The 23,203-nt window shown below is 36.9% G+C and overlaps 1 protein-coding gene across 4 annotated transcripts in view; it reads left to right on the top strand.

Annotated features, from left to right (window-relative positions):
- Positions 1-23,203, top strand: part of bahcc1b (BAH domain and coiled-coil containing 1b) — a 160,132-nt gene that overhangs the window by 117,589 nt on the left and 19,340 nt on the right. For all 4 annotated transcript variants that reach the window (XM_087276649.1, XM_087276650.1, XM_087276651.1 and 1 more), the window contains exons 12-15: positions 7,699-7,856; positions 9,490-9,626; positions 9,974-10,081; positions 22,685-22,808. In XM_087276649.1, the coding sequence (XP_087132775.1) occupies positions 7,699-7,856; positions 9,490-9,626; positions 9,974-10,081; positions 22,685-22,808 (527 nt within the window). The remainder of the gene's footprint in view (positions 1-7,698; positions 7,857-9,489; positions 9,627-9,973; positions 10,082-22,684; positions 22,809-23,203) is intronic.

Below are 23,203 nucleotides of genomic sequence, written 5' to 3'. Positions count from 1 at the left end.
CCAGTAAACTGCAGGAATTACACTTATTACAAAGCCATACTTACAAGATATTTCAGACCGAATATTCAGAGTAGCATTGTGAACAATATAGGGAGCGCGTTACAGTTATTGTTAAAAAATGAACCAATGTCAATATAAAACCAACTTCAGCTCAGTAAAGCAAGCTAGGCGGAATAGCGCTATTCACTGATGTTCTGTTGTTAAACTAAAGGAAAATCTACATTATTAATGCTGTAAAAGGTCCCTTATGAAATTGAAAATAGTCACATCGACCATTCGACGGAAGATTTCAGTGGCTGAACAACACTACTGTACATAAAACCCATTCGTAAAACAACAAAATCTGCCGAAAGCAAACAGCAGATCTACATCAACGGGTGCGCACATGTACAAATCTACATTTGTTGACAGACAGTTTGGGCTACATATCAGAATCATGGGAATCGTTACACATTTTAATTGGATGATCTTTTTTAGTCGTATGCCTTACCCAAAATATGAAAATGCATGTAAATACATTTAGATCATTTGCTTCGATCAGTGCTAGTGGAATGTAAAGAGAATTTTAACCAGCGCAACAAAAAATGTTTCTGAAGACAATCACCTTCTGCACCTTTAATTGTTTCCCAATTTCATTTAGTTTCATCCTTCCCAACATGCACCTCATCAACTCCCACAGGTTCAGAAGGCTGTCCATCCTGTAGCATTTCCAGCACCAACAGGTTTACAAAAGGTAGTTAAAAAGGGCCAGAGATATGGCCATTCTGTTCTTTCACAATCGAAAGCACAGCCAATCATACACAATTTAATTCCTCATCAGTGATTTGCATGAGCGGTCTTGTAGCTCTGTGATACAGGCAACAGGGGAAGACTGTGACGGAGGCTTTCATTTTTTTTTTCCAGCATGAAAAGAGGTGCAAAAAATAGGGTTTTCAGTCCAACCAGATCTCCAGGCTTTGTGTGAAGGAAAGATAACAAAGCTCCCCCACCACCTCCCCAATACCGCCATCCTGACAATGTGTGCAGACACACACCGAAATACACACAAACGCTAACTCTCAGCTGACCGTCCAGCTTTCCACTTTCATTGGAACACACGCACACACACACTCTCACTCGACTGTGTGCTAGCTTGTGCTTCTGCCTTCTTTTCCTGCCTACAGATCAAATGCTTCTCGGCCTTTTGGGGCTCAGCACTTCCTGTGGGAGAGACTAAGATGGAGCACTGAGGAGGGGGCTGTGTTTTTAAAGGGCTTTAGCCTGTCTTAAAAGGCAGCTCTAATGATAGCTAGTTCCCCCCGGGTCTGCCGTATTGGACTGTGTCCACTCACTCTTCCTGAGGGACGGCTCCCCTGCCCCTGCTCCTCAAACCTGTTTGATCACTTTTATAAGCCTCATTTTAGATGGAAAAAAGCCCCAGCGCTTTCCCACAGCTCTCAGAGTCCCTCAGTGCGAAGTTGATGAAATAGTAAAAACAGCTGATCTTTTTCCTCTCAGGACGACAGTGTTTTTGTCGGCTAATTAGGCCCCATTGTTGTGAGTGCTGTTGTAAAGGCTTGTTGCTTTTCCAGGGACCGTTTAGGGTCTCCCTGCCAAAGGATGTTTTTATTTACGCCAGCATTCTCTAGCAGCTGAGAAATCCCCAACACTCGCACTGCACAGGAAAAAAAAAGTCCAACCGCATTTGGCGCTGTGCGTCCTTTTAACTGTATGCGTGTGTGAGTGTGCGCATTTTCCACCCATATTATTATAGGGATGTAATCTGCTGTGTAATTCTTGTCTAAGCAAGCTGCACTAAAGGGACTAATAAGAGAATATGATGAAGCTCTTTGCAGCGGGGGAGAAGTCATCAATAAACACACCCGCCGTTGAATTATTAAAGAACTGGAGGTGAGGTGGCCACGCGGGCTGTCAGGGCCCGGTCTCTCGCCAGCTAAAGATTTCATATGTGATTGGGTTTACTCTTCAGTGATTTACAGATTTGATTTCAAGCATCCTTATCTATGGCAGACGTCTCGGGTGCTCTGCTAACATTCCTTGCGGTGTTCTGGGCATTGTGAAGTACGGACAAATAACGTGATAAAATTATATAGATTTTGAGAGGTTCTTTGAAGTATTGTTGGTAGTTGTTATTGATTGGTCAGTGAAACCACTGTTACCGCTCTTTTTTTCCTCAGATGTCTCTTAAATGCTCTCAGAGAGCGTTATCTCTCTTCTCTCCTTCCCTCTCTCATTTTCATTTCTTTTTTAAGCCTCAGCTTTCCATCCCTCTTGCACGTCTTGTTTTCATTTTATCACTCTATCCATGTTGCCGTTCCATGGCTCCAGTCCCCACCGCTCTCATTACAGCAGGGGCGATGGGCATCGATTTCAAAAAGACCACCACAGGGCTAAAAGTGGCACAATGATTTCAGCCAGGTGGGAAACTGAAGACCCTCCCAGACCACCATAATCCAGTCTTGCTCAGCTTTCTTTCTTTCTTTTTTTTTCGTTTTCTTCACTTTTCTTACTCACTTTCTGTTTCAGTTGAGAGATTTTCTTCATGCAGTTATAATTCCTTTTAAAGCAGGTACAACCTGTCATTCACATCCCCCACCCTTTTTTAAGCATATGTCCAGGCCACATATTTAGCCTCATAATTATTTGAAGAAATCAAGCCTATTTTAGAATTTATTTTATTCATAATATTTTTTAATAAAATAATATTTATAATTAAAGATCATCTATGATGTAAATCATCTTTTGTAAGCTGTTTGGACAGAACTGTGTGTAGGTAAAGTGTGTCCACATTTATATTGGAGTGATGTGTGATGAGTAGAAGTGTGGTTTCTCCACCCACCGAATTGATTGTCAGTCGCATATTAACATGTCTCTGTAGTAATGCGTATAATCATATCAACAAGACAGGACATGCGCAAAGCAATCAGGATTAAAAGATCTGTTCAGCGATCTGTGATCATCAATCATCATCAAATGTGATCAAGACTGAATTTTACAAGTTTAAAACTATTCAAATTACATCGATTTCATCTTTACTTCATTACAACAGCCGTGTGTAAGTACAATTATAAAAGAAGACGATTTAATCCCGGATTGTGGGCGTTAAATCAGATTTATTTTGTACATTAACATAAAGGATGTCAATACAGCAGTGGATAGTGTGTGTGTGTCTGTGTTTGTGTGCATGAACTTTGTAATGACATTGTGTGTGACTTATCGAAAGACTTGAATTAACTCCACAACAAATACATCAAATAATCATTGGGAAAGTTCTTACTCTAGTATTTCTCACAATTGTTATATAAGATCTGCTTCCTTCATTTCTGTCACTGTGCTGTTTATCTGACGATGCCGTAGATTTAGGCACACTCAGACAGGCACGTAGAAACAGTGGGTGTGGAGAACTAGCATTAAAGGCACAGGCAATAAAAACAGCTACAGGATGCTGAGAGCTGAAAATTGCAATATTCTAAAGGTATAGTAAATAATCTGATGGGTGTTTTGAGCTAAAACTTTACAGACCCATTCTGGAGACACAAAAGGCTTAACTTAAATGTTGAAAAAGGAGTAAAATAGGTGTAGGAGTAAATTCTCCATCACATTTGATTGTAAATTTATTGTCATTGTCAAAATTAACAACGAGATATTGTTGAACTACATAGCAATGGTAATAAAGTCATGCAGCCCAAAAAAGTGCTTAAAAAGGTCCAATCGCTATTATTTTTTTGTGGTAGGATTATATATATATGAAATGTGTGTAGATATGGACAGAATGTGGGAAATGGTCTGTTTAGCAGCTTCATTTCCTCTGGATATTCAGTAATTGAAGTATTTAATTAATATTAATGGAAATTAAAAATAGTTGACATACAGTGCTCAGCATATATAAGTACGTCCCTCACAAATCTCTCTTTTAAATTCATATTTGCAACAGGAAGCTATACAATATTATATTTGTGCAAATACATTAGATCAGTCAGAACTGAAGCCAAATCTGGAGCTTATCTTACAAAATTACTTACGATAACGGTCCAAAAACTAGTACAGCCACATTTATATGTTATAGACAAAATATTAAAAAATTAAAAAGAGGAAAAATCAAGAGAAGCAAAAAATGGAAAAACTGAGTTGAAATTTTGTAGGTTGTAAATTTTTTTTTCAATATTTTGATTAAATTTAATTGTATTATCTTTCAATTTCTAAGTAGGTTTGGTGACTAAAATATGATTTTAATAAATATATCTGTTTAATAAATCTATTTTGTTAAATGCACCAAAATACATTGCCTAAATTCACGGAGAAATGGATTCAAGTATAAATTTTCAACATGGAGTGTACTCAATTATCCTGAGCACTGTATGTACAGTTAAAGTCAGAATTATTAGCCTCCCTTTGATTTTTTTTTTTCTTTTTTCATTATTTCCCAAATGATGGTTAACAGATTCAGGAAATTTTCACAGTGTGTCTGATAATGTTTTGTCTTCTGGAGAAAATCTTTTTTGTTTTATTTTGACTAGAATAAAAGCAGTTTTTAATTTTTAAATACCATTTTATGGACAAAATTATTAGCCCCTTTAGGCAATTTATTTTTCAATAGTCTACAGAACAAACCAGTTATACAATAACTTGCCTAATTACCCTAACCTGGCTAGTAAACCTAAGTAACCTAGTTAAGCCTTTAAATGTCACTTTAAGCTGTATAGAAGTGTCTTGAAAAATATCTAGTCAAGTATTCTGTACTGCCACCGTGGCAAGGATAAAATAAATCAGTTATTAGAAATGAGTTATTAATAAAATTATATATATATATATATATATATATATATATATATATATATATATATATATATATATATATATATATATATATATGTGTGTGTGTGTGTGTGTGTGTGTGTGTGTGTGTGTGTGTGTGTATACACTTAAACTATAGCACATATATACAGCAATTTTTATGTCATCGTTTATAATGAGAATTACCTTTGAGAGTAATGCGGAGAAGTATATAGCAAAATGTTAGAGCAAAAGGAAACTCTTACTTTGTTCGCACAAGTCATTTTTGTAGATGTGCTAGACGGGTGCCTCCGACTGTTACATCTTGCTGTGTTTTCAGCTTTTCGTGATATAAGCGCTTTGTGTTAAAGTTAAAAGTAATTTAAAACCTATAATGATCCCCAAAATAGGCTTTATTAAAAAAATATGTATATATATATATATATATATATATATATATATATATATATATATATATATATATATATATATATATATATATATATATATATATATATATATATATATATATATATATATATATGATAATTTATCCTTTTAAATTTGTGGTGAATGAGATCTGACATTTTTTTCTAAGATTCATCATTTTCTCCCTCCTCTTCCCCTGTCCTCTCTTTGGGTTTTGATCTCCTGCTCTCTGGCCTCTGCGCGCAGGTCTGCTCGTGCACCGCGCTATCCCCTTGGAGGAGAAAATTGGATTCTTTCCATGTTAGTAATGAGGGGATGTTTGCGAATAAATAGATAGCTCAATAAACACTTTACTTCTTATTGCCTCTCTCCCCTCCCTGCCTCCCATTTTCCCCTCTATTCAGTCTCTCTACTCGCCGATCGCATACTGTGCCCCTGCCTTGCCATGACGCAACAAAATAGCGAGCCACGGCCGCCCGCTAACACAGACACAGACACTCACACATACACACTCATGCAGTCTTCTCAGTATCCCCAGGCCAGCTCTGGCTGTCATGAATATTCAAGCCTCATTGGCTGAGTGGAGACTGAGCATGTGGCCTGCCCTAATGACAGTGATAAATGTTGAGAATTCGCCCTTCTTCATCTCTCCCTCTCCCTCGCTCTCTCTCTTTCTCTCTGTAACATGGCTCCTGGCATCTAAGCCTCATGTACAGAGATAAGCTCTCTGGTTAATAGCTATCATCATTGCTCATTCAGCCTCTGAAAGCACAAAGTGCTGTCAGGAAACAGCGGCGTGCTTAGAGGCGGCTTTGTACCGTTTGAGGCTTTCCTCTTTCTCTCTCTCTCTCTGTCTCTCTCTCTCTTTCTTCCACTCTCCTTTTTTTTTGCGCCTTTACAGGTTTTTCCGCTCGCATCTTCTGGGACAGACTGGATGTCTGTTTTGCTAGGTCACTTTTGAATATACATGGAGAGACACAGGCCTCTGTTTGCATCTGTTAATAACATCTGTCTCTGGTGATTCCTGCTAAATGCACACAAAACATATTTGAAAATGGTCAGAAAAACATGATCACATCCTGTTGTAGCTCAGACAACAATAATATTCACATACTACCCAGAGTATACCCAATATGCAAATTTGGCCACAGCAGAATGAACCAACAAGTTATCCAGCATATGTTTTATGCAGTGGATGCCCTTCCAGCTGCAACCCATTACTGGGAAACACCCATGCACTCTCATTCACACACATACGATTCAGCCTATTTATTCAATTCACCTAAAGCGCATGTCTTTGGACTGTGGGGGAAATCGGAGCACCCGGAGGAAACCCATGCTAAAACGGAGAAAACATGCAAGAAACACCACACAGAAACGCTGACTGACCCAGCCGGGGCTTGAACCAGCAACCTTCTTTCTGTGAGGTGACAGTGCTAACAAAAGAGCCACCATGTCACCCTTTATATAATTTATATATACATATATTTAGTTCATTGAGATGCGGTTATAATTTACTTCTGTTTTTTCTTCTGCAGAAGACAAAAGAAAACAAAATTCTGAAATCTCTTTTCCAAAAAAAATCATATTGTGTACTGCAGTACAAAGAAAGTCACAATTTTGGAATAACAGAAATATACTGTTTGTATATAATGATTGAAAATTCGTTTTTGAGTGATTATCGCTTTAATAATTGCACCTTGGAGTTTGTGCTTTGTTTTGAAATCAACTTCAGATCTGCTTTAAATCTCATTAAACACATCTGCACCAGTTAATCAGGATCTTGAGGATTATTAGAAACTCCCAGGGTTGCTTGTTGGAGCCAAATTCTGCAGGAAGTTAGACTTTGAGGAACAGGATTGGACATCCTTGTCCAATCAGGATTGGATATCCTTAGACAGATATCTTCCTGTAACTTTTGCTTCTACTATTGTAATAGTGTATATGCAGATGTATGCAGAAAGACATGAAAATGTTATTATGAAAAAAAGTATTCTGGGTCAAACACTTCTCATGAACTGTATGTAGTTACAAAATCAATTCGTTTAAGGTCTGTTTTCTTCACTGCCTGATTGATATATGATATAAAGTGTGTCTCCGAATGTACAAGAATGCACTGCATTTAATTAAATTTCCCTCTCATATCTTTAAAATAAAAACATTTATTTACCCCAGTATTTTCAATAAAGCTTTAGCGCTAGCCTGCTGATCCTGATGGGCACATACATGTAAACGGCTTTTTTATCTCGTTTAACGCTTGAACAGCCAAATCAATGCTAAAATCTGTTTAACTGATTACATTTTACATTACAACATGGATGCTGTAAAAGGAACAGGAACAGGAATAGGAACCGTAATAAATAGAAAAAAGTCACAATAACCATTCACTGGAAGTTTATTGGTATGGGAAGAAACACTAGCTGTGCATATACCTTATGCAAGAGGAGATGATGTGATGTATCTTTTATTGTCTTAATTTCTTCTTATTCTGTGCAGATGACGACATGTTGACCTTTGATCTCCAAAGTTTGGCAACCTTAGCTGCCGCCCGGGCCTTGGAGCTGGCTCCGCCTATACCAGCAGACTCAACCCCACCTCTTCGCAGAATACTCAATCTGCGCAAGAAATGCAAGTGGACGCCTCGCTCTGAACCGGTATACTTAGCTCATTTTCATTTATACTGTATATGTAGCCATGCCTGTTCAGTGCACATGGAAAGGATTCATAGGGCTTCACTTTTTCCACATTTTTTTTATGTTACAGCCTTATTCCAAAATGGATTAATTTCATTTATTTCCTCAAAATTCTACACACAATAACCCATAATGACAAAGTGAAAAAAAAAGTTTTTAAAATTGTTGCAAATTTATAAAAAGAAAAAGAAAAAAAAGAAAAATCACATGTACGTAAGTATTCACAGCCTTTGCTCAAAACGTTAATGATGCACCTTTGGCATCATAACTACAGCCTCAAGTCTTTTTAAATATGATGCCACAGGCTTGGCACACCTGTCTTTGGGAATTTTTGCCCATTCCTCTTTGCAGTACCTCTCAAGCTCTATCAGGTTGGATGACAAGCGACGGTGTACAGCCATTTTCAGATCTCTCCAGAGATGTTCAATAGGATTTAGGTCTGGGCTCTGGCTGGGCAACTCAAGGACATTCACCGAGTTGTTGTGAAGCCGCTCCATTAAGATTTTGGCAGTGTGCTTTGGGTCATTGTCCTGCTGGTAAATGAACCGTCGCCCCAGTCTGAGGTTAAGAGCACTCTAATGCAAGTTTTTATTCAGGATGTCTCATTCATGCATTGCTGCATTCATTTTTCCCTCTATCCTGACTAGTCTTCCAGTTCCTGCTGCTGAAAAACATCCCCACAGCATGATGCTGCCACCACCACGCTACACTGTAGGGATGATATTAGCCTGGTGATGAGTGGTGCCTGTTTTTTTTCCAAACGAAACGCCTGGCATTCAAGTTAATATTTAAGAATTTTGTTTCTTATGGTCTGAGACTCCTTCAGATGCTTTTGGCAAATTCCAGGTGGGGAGGGGCTTCCATCTGGCCACTCTACCATACAGGCCTGATTGGTGGATTGCTGCACAGATAGTTGTCCTTCAGTAAAGTTCATCCCTCTCTCCCCTCTTTTTTAGGTTTTTTATTTTTAATAAATTTGCAACAATTTAAATAAATATTTTTTTTACATTGTCATTATGGGCGATATTGTGTGTAGAATTTTGAGGAAATAAATTTATTTAATTCAATTTGGAATAAAGCTGTAACATAAATATTTTGCTCAAAATACATGATGTCAATTTAAAGCTCCAGGTTTAACTGAAATAAAACCAAATTGTACTATGACTTGGCAAAACACAAACACAGCAACTTATGATCCAGTGTTTTCAGTGTTTCAATAAGCAGTAAATGCAGCAGTACAAAGACCATAATTAGATATGGGATTGATCAATTCGCTTGTTTCACTGTAAACTGTGCAAAACCATTTATTCACTTTTAAAAAGTATAAATTTAGCAATATTTTAGTGTAAAAGGGAAAATTTTTTACTGTAACATTTTTTTACACCGTATTAATCAGTAAAAAAATACTATTGGTGTTGTTCAGACATTTTCAGAAAGCAAATAAATGCTTTCAGTGTATGGAAAAGAGTATTGTGAACATTATTTAACATATCTCCGACTGTGCTCTTCAATAAAAAAAGCAGATCAGCCAGAATGACACAGTGCTGACAGGCATTTAGACGCTGTTAGCTGAGATTATTTGTTCCATGTGTAGGTGTGTCCTGTTAAGGCTACCATGGAAACGCTGGACCAGGAGGAGCTAGCGATGCGTGTGCGGCTGGCAGAACTGCAGCGGCGCTACAAGGAAAAACAGAGGGAGCTGGCCAAGCTACAGAGAAAACATGACCACCAGTGAGCAAACCGCAGACCACTTTCACAAATACACACCCTCCACATAGAAATGCACTCTGCACACCTTTCAAAAGCCTTTTGCGCACATGCATGGATAGATCGAACTCTCTCTTCGATCTTTTAGCACGCACACACTCTCAGTCTTTCTCTAGTCCCCTCGCAACGCTCTGCTGAGACCACCCAGTGTGTGCTGAGCCCTCTTTGCATAAGCCTGAGCTGTGCTTAAGTCTTTCCTCTAGTCCACTCTAACAATTAAGATGGCTTAGTGTTTCGTTCCATTCAACATCATTAGTGTGAATTAGAGTGATTGACAGGCTGTGTGTGTGTGCGTGTTTGTGTGTTTACAGGAAAGAAGAGACCGCACGCAGTCCAGCTCGTCGAGGACCTGGAAGGCCACGCAAGCGCAAGTCCACATCGGCACCCCCTATACCCACCGATGCCCCTAAAAAAGTCAAGTGAGTGTTTCCTTTTGAACTTGTTTCTGCATGCTTCCTATATCCATGTATTTGTGAGGGATACATCGCATTGAATGAAGTACAACTGACTTTCCTCAGTAGAAATGTGTTTTATATTGTGTTTTCATTCAATTTAATGAGAACTTCATCTACCCTACATTATTTGTGAACCTTCAGACTTGGGATTGTTCAGGTGGCAGATTAAATTAATACTAATTTTAGACTTACATTAACAGTGCTATCCTTACACTTAGGGCTGGACGATATGGCAAAAATGCAATCTCGATAATTATTTTCATTATTAAACAATAACGACATATATTTCAATATAAGTTGTTAATGCTTCCAGATTTAAAAGAGGATCCCAAAAATGACTGAAGCCACAAAAATTAGAGGGTCCATTAAATGGCTTAACATATTTTCGGATGATAAATTTTTGGTGGACACAAATTCGAAAATCTCTAATATCAACACACTTTTAAATTTCCATTGTTGCACATTTCTGCTGTGTGATTGGCTTGTAGATCAATATAAAAGAAAAACAAGTCCAGAGCTTATTATAGTCATTGACATAAATTTTATTGCGATCCGATATAATATAGTTTATTGGCCTAGCCCTACTTACACTTCAAAGTGCGCAAACTAAAATTATCAATTTAGCATTTTAGCAAAATTATTGTTGCAAAAACTGATCACAAGTCATGATGTTTTTGGCATCTCAGTTTACTGTTAGTGCTGCCATACAATATCTGCTAGTGGGTCTGGGTTTGTCGATTTACGTTCTTTCACTGTAAATGTGCACTTGCTTGTATTTTTTATTTATTAATTTATTTTCCTTTGGCTTAGTCCCTTTCGCCAACTTATCCGGCATATATTTTACTGTACACAGCGAATGCTCTTCCAGCTGCAACTCTTCACTGGGAAAAATCCATGCACTCTAATTCACACACGTATAGTATGGTTAATTTAGTTTTTTTAATTCACCTGTACCACATGTCTTTGGACTGTGGGGGAAATCTGGAGCACCCAGAGGTAGAACACGGGTAGAACATGCAAACTCCACACAGAAACACCAACTGGGACTCGAATCAGTGACATCTTGCTGTGAGGTGACAATGCTAACCATTGAGTCACCGTGTCACCCCCTTAACTGTATTCAATCATTTATTAATAAATAAATAGATTATGAAGTAAATCTCCAAGACTGCTAAATGATGTTGGCAAAAACTAAAAGGTTTTTCCATTGTGTTTTTAAAAAGTTTGCTGTATTGTATGCCAGGAGGCCAGTATATGGCACTATATTCATATCATATTTAAATGATGAGATTCTCATTTACAAGTGTTTACATGGATATGACAATGGCTTTGTTTTCAAAAACTTCCAATTTGAAACCTGTTTTTAAATTTGTGTGCTTTCAGCACAAAAATGGCTTTATCATATAAACTTGACGCACAAAAAGTTTCCAGTTTTTTGCTGAAAAAATTGGACAATACCTGACAAAAGTCTTGTCGCTTATCCAAGTTTTAGGAACAACAAATAATAACTTGACTTCTACTTGGTCATTTGGTATCAGAAGTGGCAGGCCCGTGCAGAGACCGTCCAAAGGGCATGTGCAGGAAAAATTTTTGGAAGAGCGGGGAGTCTGCAGGAGTGCTGCAGATCTGCAGAGTGGATGCGCGCTTATTGAAGAGCGGTGTTGTTGCGCGCGTACTGATCAGCTGTGTTGTCGCGCGCATACTCAAGAGCAGTGTTGTCGTGCGCCTACTGAAGGGCGGGACCGAAGTTGTGCCGCGTCGCGGGGGCACTTTTGATCATTTTGGAAGGGCACTTTCTATCCAAGACTAAAAAGGGCATGTGCACTGCACAGGTTGAGCCCTATGTGTGCACGTGCCTGAGAAGTGGGTTATATGAAAGGCAAAGGCCACTAGATTACGCTTATTTTTACTAAGATAAAAATATAATCATGTCTTGATATTTCATTAATTAGGACAGTAAGGTCTGACTTTGCTTCGACAAAAGTCTTGTCGCTTAACAGAAAAGATGTACAGTATAGAATATAAAGTCATGCTGCAGTGGAAAAAAAATTAATATTGTGCATGACTCCCATGAGCTTAGACGCATTAATAGCGTATTAATAGTCAACTGTAATGGCAAAGAAAGCATTCATGCAGGACCCCCAGAGTTCATCAAGATTCTTTGGGTTCATATTTAAGCCTTCTCCTTCATCTTACCCCAGATATGCTCTATAAGTTTCATGTCTGATGACTGGGCTGGCCAATCCTGGAGCACTGAAATCTCTCTTTTTGGCTGAACTATGAGAAGGAGTGCTATCCTGCTGAAGGATTTGCCCTTGTCTGTGGTTTGTAATGTAATGGGGAGCACAAATGTCTTGACACCTCAGGCTGTTGATGTTGCCATCCTCTCTGCAGATCTCTTGCACACCCTATACTGAATGTAACCCCAAACCATGATTTTTTTCTTCACCAAACTTGACTGTGTTCTGTGAGAATCTTGGGTCCATGCAGGTTCCAATAGGTCTTCTGCAGTATTTGTGATGATTGGGATGCAGTTCAACAGATGATTCATCAGAAAAATCTACCTTCTGTCACTTTTCCAAATGATCAACTAGAAGTAAAGTTATTATTTTTTATTATTTGCTGCTCTTACAACTGGGATCAATGACAAGACTTTTGTCAGGTAGTGTTGTGCAAATGGCACATTACAGTAACTGCACTTTTAATACACAAAAAAATAGCAAATATCATATATGTTTATATATATATACAGTATATTTGGGAATTTCTCATAAGTGTGTGTGTACTGTAATATGTGTACATATGCTTAGATTCATAATATCTCCAAGTACAGTTAATAAGGTTGTTGTTCTACTTCTCTCATATAGCAATAATGAAAATGCCCTTCCACAGTTCTCAAGTGAGAGAGTTGGGATTAAATTTGAGCTTTACTGCGACCAGTTTTAAGCCTATCTCAGGAAACAATTCCTTACCTGTAGCCAAACGCTTCACATGCATTAATAACCGTCTAGATAAGAGATGTTTTGAAGGATTATGTTTGGGAACTCATTTAGTACGTTCGTGTGCAATCCCACGGATTGTGAGCGTGTGTGTATGTAAATACGTCTAGAAGGCTCCTATCAGTCCATACAAGGCAGACTAAGTGCTTAATCAGTGCAAAGAGCCGTCATTAATCATATTTACAACTTCCATTGATTATCTACAAGTGTTGCGACTCCCTTCCAAGCCATGACGCGTCTGCGATATTAATTTGATAAAACACGGAGACCAATTGCCTGCACAAAGTCAGGGCTTTAAGTTATCACTCTGATGGATGAGCATTCTCCCTTGAGATACACCGCTGTTTACGCCAGGCCTCAGACGTTTTGATAAACTCGGTCAAATCAAGTTTACCCTACCTGATTAACAAAACTCCCATTTTATTACTAGCCTGGTTGATTAGCAGCGTGCTAATGAAAAGCAGGAGCCAGAGCTTAATTACACATGCTATACCCAGCGCACATTTATCCCTGTCGTTAATAAAGCTCCCCTGCCAAATAAAACAAATGACAACTTCCCGCCACTAAAATTTATCCGAGTCGTAAAAAGCCTTTTTTTAGCGTCCCTTTAGGGAATGGCATATAGGAGCCCATGTCTGACTCTCTCGTCATGGTTTGCGTCAGTTTGATGGTAGGCAACATGAATTGTTGAGCAATTTAAAGCTAACGTTTATTGTGGTGTTTGTCAGCATTATTGGATTTGAGGTTGTGTGTTGAAGTATGTGGAGGTGTTTTAGCCCTTGTGTCCACATTTGTGTACTAAACAGTGTAACCTCCTTTGGCATTGGTGCAAATCTGTTTGAGGTCAAAGGTTATTAGGAGAGGTTAAGGGTGTTGACGGGTCACTGTGGCATTGCCAAGAGGATCAAATCCCATCTGAGTGTTAGGAGCGGGCTTGTCATGTGATCTGGGCTTTTAACCCCAGTGCATCATGGGAGCAAGACTCCACGTATAAAACTGAGTCTGAATGTTCTTAGTTTTCCTTTGATGGACGCTTGTACTATTCCATGAGGCCATTGGAGTAGTATTTTTCCAGGAAAAAAAATAATAAACAAATATAAAATGTAAATCTAATTTATTTGACATGCTACATTCCTCAAAATATGAGGACTTGTTTTCATTGATCATATCTTTAAGTGTGTTTTGTCTGGCTGCTCTTTAATTTTTTGACCCGGTTGTGCTAGGGCAGTAAGACAAAATAGACTTGTACTAAAGATTAATTTTCTGAAAACAAGACTTATATCCTATAGATAATTGAATAAGTACAATGGCATTCAGATGTACTTCGTTTAATGAAATATATTCTTTTAATTGAGCAAGTATGCAATAAAACTGTCAGGAAAGAAATGTAAATATTACAAAAGATTTCAATAGCAATTTAATGCTGTTCTTTTAAATGTTTTGTTCATTGAAGAAAGACAGCTACCACAAAAATATTGGTCATACTTTACAGTAAGGTTTCATTAGTTTATGTATTTACTCACATCAACTAATTATGAACAGTTCTAGTAATCCATTTATTAATTATAGTTTAACATTTACTAATGTATGATTAACTTCCAAATTCATGCTTGTTAACATTACTTAATGCACTGTGAGTTAACATGAACTAACAATGAATAGCTGTATTTGCATTAACTAACATGAACAAATACTGTATTAAATGTATTGTTCATTGTTTGTTCATGTTAGTAAATGCATTAACTAATACAACCTTATTGTAAAGACGTTTTTTAAGAATCAAAATTTTAACCATCTTGTGACACTCAAGACTGGATTAATAATGCCGAAAATGTATCCCAGGAAGAAGAGTAGCAAATGTAAAATATATAAAAGTTGTAAACACACACAGTGTGTACACCTGCAGTTGTTACTTCGCTAGATCTGCAACGTTAAGTCTGAATTACAGTTGCCCAGTAGACACAGAACGCATGTGATTTGTAGATTTTAGCAATATAATTTTCCATGGGTTTTTAAGACATGTAACTTGTGAGCATTTCATGAGAGTTGGGCACTAGAAATTGCTAAAAATTACACACAAAATACCCTTTTCTGTCTTAGAACTTGTCTTGTTTTTGGTCTATTTATTAAAACTTCAAACCAAAAACAGAGCAGGATTGCTGAAAATAGCAGGAATGACGAACCCCCCCACACATCTTTGTCATATTATTTTAGTTGTTTTAAGGAAATACGCACTTAATTTTGACTTATTATTTCTGAAAGTGAAAGCAAAACAATATTTTTACTCTATTTATTTTTTTATTTTAGATATTTGAAATGAAGCATTTTTTTTTTTTGCAGTTTGATTTTTTAATTTCTGTACCTGAATACTGTTAAAATCGGCAGAAAGAAAAGTGAATAGAGCTATACAAACCAAATTGAATAAAAAAACTGGTGAAAATATTCATATTGCAATATTTTTATTTATTGATTTATTTAGTTTAGATATTTGGTCTAGAAATAAGAAAAAAACTCTAAATTAGAAAAGCATTTCTTGCTGATATCTGTACCTGAATACTGTTAGAATCCCCAGAAAAAATTTATATAGAGCTATTTTCATTTCATTTCATTTTCCCTTAGGCTTAGTCCCTTTATTAATCTGGGGTCCCACAGCGTAATGTACCGCCAAATAAAGCTATACAAACCAAAATAAATAAAAAAACTGGTGAAAATGTTCATATTGCAAAACATATTCATTCATTTATTTATTTTAGATATAAATTAGCAATTATTAATTTTCAGCAGTTAGATTTTTTAGTTTCTGTACCTGAATACTTTTAGAATTACCAGAAAACATTGTGAAATAGAGCTATTCAAACCAAAATAAATAAAAAAAAAACGGTAAAAATATTTATATTGCAATAAAATGTATATTCTATTAAAAAAAAATCTCATATATAATCATTTATATAAAAAATAAAATCAGATTTTTCCAATATCGTGCAGCCCTAGTAGTAAATGCAACCTTGCAAAAGAGCATAAGAGGCTTTCTTTAAAAACACTGAAAAAAATTCTGTTGTAAACTAGTAAATCTGTCGAAACAAAATAGACTTTTTGATAAAAAGCAGAAAAATAGCACATGTACAAATCGCGTAATTAAAATCTAAACAAATCACTTTGTCTATTTTGCGGTCGTCCAATGCTTTCCTGCACATGAAAACACAGCAGAGCGCTCTTATGCTTGGATTAATGCCAATACATATATCCCTTTGCCAGATTGATTGAAGGTTTTCAGTGGTAAATAATAGCAACATTCGCCATCTTTTGCTTTTCTTTTTTTTTTCAGTGTGAGAATGCTAGAATTTGATTATTGGACTGTGAAGGAGACCATGACAAGAACACGCACACACAAACACACGAGCGTTTTCTCCAGCTCTCGTCTTCCTCCTCTCTTTTCTCTCTCTCTCTCTGCTTGATGATTGTGTCTTGCTAATCAATGCCCTTCCCTGAATAGCATTACTGTGTAATCCTGACCTCTCTGAGGGGAAGGGGTTTGTAATTAGAGGACTGTGAATTCTCCTACCAGCCAGCACACACACACATACACTCGCTCTCTCTCTCAACAGCAGGAATGTGACATGGAGTTGACACAAGGACTAGCGGGGCCTTTCGGGGTCAGCAGGTCATAAGGTCGTGTTTGGGTGGCGACAGGCAGAGCGGAGCGGAGGGCGGAGGACTGTCAGCTCTGCTCTTTAATAGACGCTCATGCCACAGTCCTCATCAACCCGAGCAACCGCACACCAAACCCTGCCTCGCACCCAGTGTCGGGTTACTAATCAGGTTTCCACAGTTACCTGTTCTGCCGAGCCTTTTAGAGACTTAAATGCAGTAGGAGCCAATGAGAGATGCACATGCTAATGCAACTACAGACCAAAGCCTTATTCTCTCTGTTTTGCTGTTTATTAAGACCCTTCACAACTACGTTGGTTCATAGTAGAGGATGTGTAGCTAAATGTACTTGTGTTACGAGGAAGAGAAAGGGAAGTGCACTCTACACTTTCTTCAGATCTGAATAGTTCACTCTTGGTGATGCTTTTGTGCTTTACGATTTTCCCCCCAATTTCCCCTTTATATCTTTTGCATTTTTCCCCTTTATCCCAAAAAATAATTCATCTCCTGGTGAAATTTAAAGTTGGTAATTGTATGAAGTATTTTTTTTATTTATTTAACTTAAAATAAATACTAATTTATTTTAAGTAAGAAAGGCAAAAATGTTAATTAAAATAAGAACAAAAAACAATTATTAAAAATTACAGTAGTTGCTCCTCGATGATACTGAAATAATTCTGTGTTCAAGTTGCATGTGGTGAGTGGTCGATAGAGGTTAGTGTCCATTGATCCAGCTCCGGTCAGTCGACCGACTCTCTCTGGACTGCTGTCTCTCCAGCTTTTTCTCTCTCTCTCACACAAACACACACACACATACACGCACACGCTACATTGAATGTTCTTTGATCTTGGGGAATTTTTCTTTCTCTTTAAAATCGTTTTAATTAACTTTTCTGGCTTTTCTGGTTTTATTTAAGCTGATGAAGTAGAAGTTGTTGAATTTTTTCATATTGACTTTTATTTACACACATAAATTACATATTATTTATGAATATTGTAACTTAAAACTGTATATGTGCACATGTGCAGTGTGAGTTGAGTAATATTTTAGTAATGATGCATTCTAAAATTGTTACAAAAAACTCATTTTTATTATTTATTATATGATAAATTTATTATTTTAAATAAATGTAGCTGAAATTCACTTTCAGCATTATTTATTATATTATATTATATTATATTATATTATATTATATTATATTATATTATATTATATTATATTATATTATATTATGTTATATTATGTTATATTATATTATATTATATTATATTATATTATATTATGTTATATTATATTATATTATATTATATTATATTATATTATATTATATTATATTATATTATATTATATCTGTCACCTCACAGCAAAAAGGTCGCTGGTTCGAGCCTCGACTGGGTCAGTTGGCGTTTCTGTGTGGAGTTTGCATGTTCTCACTGTGTTCGCATGGGTTTCCTCCGGGTGCTCCAGTTTCCCCCACAGTCCAAGGACATGCGGTACAGGTGAATTGGGTAGGCTAAATTGTCAGTAGATTATGAGTGTGTGTGAATGAGTGTGCGCAAACCCAGAGATGAGTTGCAGCTGGAAGGTCATCCGCTGCCTAAAAACGTGCTGGATAGGTTGGTGGTTCATTTGTTGTGGCGACCCAGATTAATAAAGAGACTAAGCTGAAACAAAATGAAGGATTGTCATAATATCTTATGTTATATTATTTTATTCATTCATTCATTTTTTTTCGGCTCAGTCCCTTTATTAATCTGGGGTCGCCACAGCGGAATAAACTGCCATCTTATCTAGCACATGTTTTACGCAGCGGATGCACTTCCAGCTGCAACCCATCACTGGGAAACACCCACACACCTTCATTCACACACACACACATACAGTATGGAAAACTTAGCCTACCCAATTCACCTATACCACGTTTTTGTACTTTTTGTGGGGGAAACCGGAGCACCCAGAAGAAACCCATGCAAACACAGGGAGAACATGCAAAGGCTCAAACCAGCAACCTTCTTGCTGTGAGGCGATTGTGCTACCCAATGCGCCACCGTACTGTCCTATTATATTATATTATATTATATTATATTATATTATATTATATTATATTATATTATATTATATTATATTATATTATATTATATTATATTAATTTGTTTAGTATGATTTTTGTTTGCTCTATGTTTATAGCACATTAAAAAACAACAAATGTTGACCAAAGTGTTTTATAAATGAACCAACACACAAAATCTATACTCTGTATATGTAAACAAAAATCTAATTAATTACAATCAAAAGCCAGAGAAAAAAGATGATTTTTTTAAAAATGAGATTCAAAAGCACCAAGAAAAAACATAACCTGATATATAAAGGCAAACAGACAAGGGGCTGCAACAGAACAAGCCCCGTCTCCTTTTGAATTTAATCGTGACTTGGGAACAACTTGCTGAAAATGTAGTGCCGACCAATGAAGTATGCCAATGAAGAAGCTCACCAATTTAAATAGGTGCCAGACCATTCAAACCTTTAAAAACAAATAACAATAACTTGTACTGAATCCTAAATTGGACTGGGAACCAGTAAAGGGACGATAAAACTGCCGAAATGCTAGCAAATTTTTTAGTTATGCAGTTAAAAGGCTGCATTTTCAACCAACTGCAGGCATACAATTGAAGCATGAGAAGCTCCTGCATACAGAGAATTACAATAGTCTGGACATAATAAAGACGTTAATAGTGGTTTCCAAATCTTTAGAAGACAGAAAAGGTTTCAGTTCACTATTATGGTCATTTTAAAAATCATGTAAAAATATTTGTTTTTATAGTGTGTTTAATTTCCCCGAAAGTTCCAAATCCAGAAGAACATTAACAGCATTCCTCCTGTTTTAGTCTGTATTATACACTCTGTTAAATTCAGCACAGATCCCAGTTCCTAAATGTGTAAGACACAAGTTGCACTCATCAAATCTGAAAGACCCTTAACGCTGAAGCATGTTTGCAAACCGAAACGTTATGTTCTACTAAGCTACAGATTTTTTAGTGCATGTTTTTTTTCCACCCATCTGTCCTGGTGATGCATCAGTCCCTCTCTGTCTCAGCGGGATCCTCTCTCCATCTCCAGCTGAAGCAGGGGCTCTTTGTGTTGAGGATGAGGGCTGGGGTCTCTGTGTTTGGGACACTGATTCTTTCTGACAGCATCGGCCAGAGTAAAGGGCAGACGGCCAGTGTTCAGACAGCTGAAAGAAAGGAGCACAGCGCAGCCACTGCTGATGAATGTGTGTCTATGCGAGCGGATGCGTTCATGCATGTGCATATGTATTTTTTATAACTCCTCATTTCATTCTAATATGCAGTGTGTATGTATTCGGCTCAGCTGTTTATTTTAAAAATGCCAAAGTCACTGGCCTCTGCATGGCAAACTACTATGCAGCATTTTTTTATTTAGTTATGGGGTGTACGGGAAGCCAATGCTCCGAAAGTGGGACGAGATTGAGTTATTCAGCTGAGTAAATGATTCAATATTTCATTATTCATCAATCAGTTATTACTATATGAATTATTAATGACAAATTATCAGTGTGCGACTCAGTGGGCAGTGCAGATTGGTTCTGCGTGGATCAATTTGGCATGTGCTGCGCTATTAGCCGGTCACGCAAGTAAATGATTCGCCCAGTTGGGACGCTCAGTGCAAATTTGGTCCACTTTCATATTGCTTTTTGCTTCTCTGAATTATATTATGTCACTTATGAAAGGAGTTGTCGAGACTGCAGTCAAGCTGTAATGCGTATGATGGGCTGGAGCTGATGCCATGTAATCTTGATGTTAATATGAAATGTCCATCTTTGTTGGACATTTCTTGAATTGCCTACCTACGGTACTGGTCAAAATTTTGTTCAGGGTTTTTTTTTTTTTTTTTTTTTTGAGGAAGTCTCTTCTGCTTACAAAGCCTGCATTTATTTGATACATATAAAGTAATATACTTTATTTTTAGGGATTTATATATTGACCTTGATAATTGCATTACTTTCACTGTAAGGTACTGCATGTAAATTCACAGTACATCATAATAACAATATTTTTGTAAATATTTTTGAATATTAAAAAGTGCCTGTACAAGCACAAAAGTTCATGTGTTTTAATTTTTATGTTGAATAATAAATTACATTAAAATTCCTATAACTAACATACAAAAGATATAGCCATTTTTTACAGTAATTTGCTGTTATCATGATTATGTTGAATAATAAATAATGTTTGAATTCCTATAACTAATGTGCGAAAGATATAGCCGTTTTTAAAGTAATTTGCTGTAATCATGATGCCAGCCTTAATTTCACAATAATATTTTGAATAAATAAAATTAAACAAATAAAATACTGTAAAATGACACAGTAGTTTACTGTGAAAAGTAGTTTACTGTGAAAAATTATTGTAACATGTTGTGAAATTCTAGTAATTTATTACAGTGTAGTACTTATTACGTAACCTAAAAAAATGTCAATCCACTATACGTATATATATATATATATATATATATATATATATATATATATATATATATATATATATATATATATATATATGTATATATATATATATATGTATAGTGGATTTACATATTTTTAGGTTACGTAATAAGTACTACACTGTAATAAATTACTAGAATTTCACAACATGTTACAATAATTTATGTATAATGTATATAATCTATCAGCTGTATACATACAAAGAATTTCAAGAAAAAACATTTAATATTTAGGTAAAAAAATAAAAGAATTATTTAAAAACAGCTTTTTAAATATCTTTTTTTTTAATTTTGTAAATAAACATGATAATAAAATCTATTTGGAAAATTGTCTTTACAAACTTTGAACATAAGTGGAAATCTGTTTCCACTTGGGAATACAAGCTGATAATAAAACTGAATAGTAAGTGTCTTTTAAATGTTAACTAAACACATCAAAGTACCAAGAAACCATCAGGTCAAGGAAACCCTAAACAAACATAGTGCAAAATATTATGCATGCCATGATGATGCATGCTGGGAAACAGCACCACATCCAGCACTGCAGAAATCACAGGGTCAAGTTAGTGATGTGGCACCTCGATTAACTAGCAAAATTAAAAATGTCACTATTGAGAGACGCTTTGGAAGTGACTGACTATAACAGTCACAGAAGGGAGGCTGGAATTCACCAACCACACGCCGACACGGCTTCCGACACTCACCTGTCAATCATCCTGGTGATTGACAGGCCAGCTGATTTCAGTGCCACCGCCCCCCGCCCCAAGCGCAGAGTAAGGCAGCCTGTGGCGGGTTTGAAGTATCTGTCTGCTTCGCGGCAGTAAAAACACTGATGCTTACACACTGCAAAACGAGATCCGATCGCCGCAGAGCGAGTGTATGAGCCTTATTTCAGTGTAATAGGTCTACTAGATGGTTGGCTACACACACACACACTCACTCACTCACTCTCATTGCCCTCCTGAAGGCCTGTGCATTGTGCTGCATTGTGCAGGAACAGATGCATTGATATGGTAATAAGACAGAGAAGGTTTTTTTTATTAATGTAATGCTGGAATTCACAGCCCTGAAACCATTGGCACAGAATGGAAAAGGAGTAAGCAGAGACGGAGAGACTGTGAGACGAGGGAGAAAAAAAAAGAACAAACAAAATTATGAGTGGGAGGTTGCTTTACCAGCACTTCTCTCAGATATTTCTCGGTTTGGCGTCAGATCCCAATTTTTCAAGCGTGCAGCGGGGAACCAGGCCCCTGCCTCTCCATTCATCAAAGCCTGAAAAGAAGGTTATTAGAGAGCCACAGAGAGGGAAGGCAAGCCCTCCGCTCGCCTCTGATCTCTGCTTTTCATCCTTGGTTCTTCTCTCCGCTCATGAATACCTCTCTCTGTTGTGATGGACAGGTCGGCTGGAGCGGGGGCGGGGCCAGGCTTGATGACAGCTGAGGACTTGGCTGGAGGCGGAGACAGGAAGAGGAAAAAGAAGAGGATGACCGGTGGTCCGTACCACCATCTCACAAGCACTCAGGTTTGTAGCAGATCGCTTCTAGACTGCTGGAAAGCAAACGTTTTTGTAAATGTCTTGACAAGGTGAAAACGGTTGGTTGGTTGTTGGTTTTGTTTCATTGTAAGAGTGTAAAAACAGTCACTATTTACAATGCTTTTCTTACTTAGAGCTTTTGTCTCGTTTCTAGTCCAAATTTCTAAAACTTCTTAAATGAAGAAGCATTTGCATTTGTTTTCAGAAATAATAAGTCACATTTTTGTGAGTTTTTCTTCAAAACAAGCGAAATAATCTACCAATGGGGCAATCAAAGTAGTCCTATGTCAAAAGGTAAATCAATATTTAATATATAGATATTTGGACTAGAAACTTTTGTATGTTTGGTGATTGTTTGTACTGTTCTCATGTGTTGTTGAATG

This window comes from Danio rerio, chromosome 12, assembly GCF_052040795.2.
Source record: "Danio rerio strain M-AB ecotype USA chromosome 12, GRCz13ab, whole genome shotgun sequence".
Lineage (NCBI taxonomy): Eukaryota > Metazoa > Chordata > Actinopteri > Cypriniformes > Danionidae > Danio > Danio rerio.
This window is presented reverse-complemented; position numbering and strand designations above follow the sequence as displayed.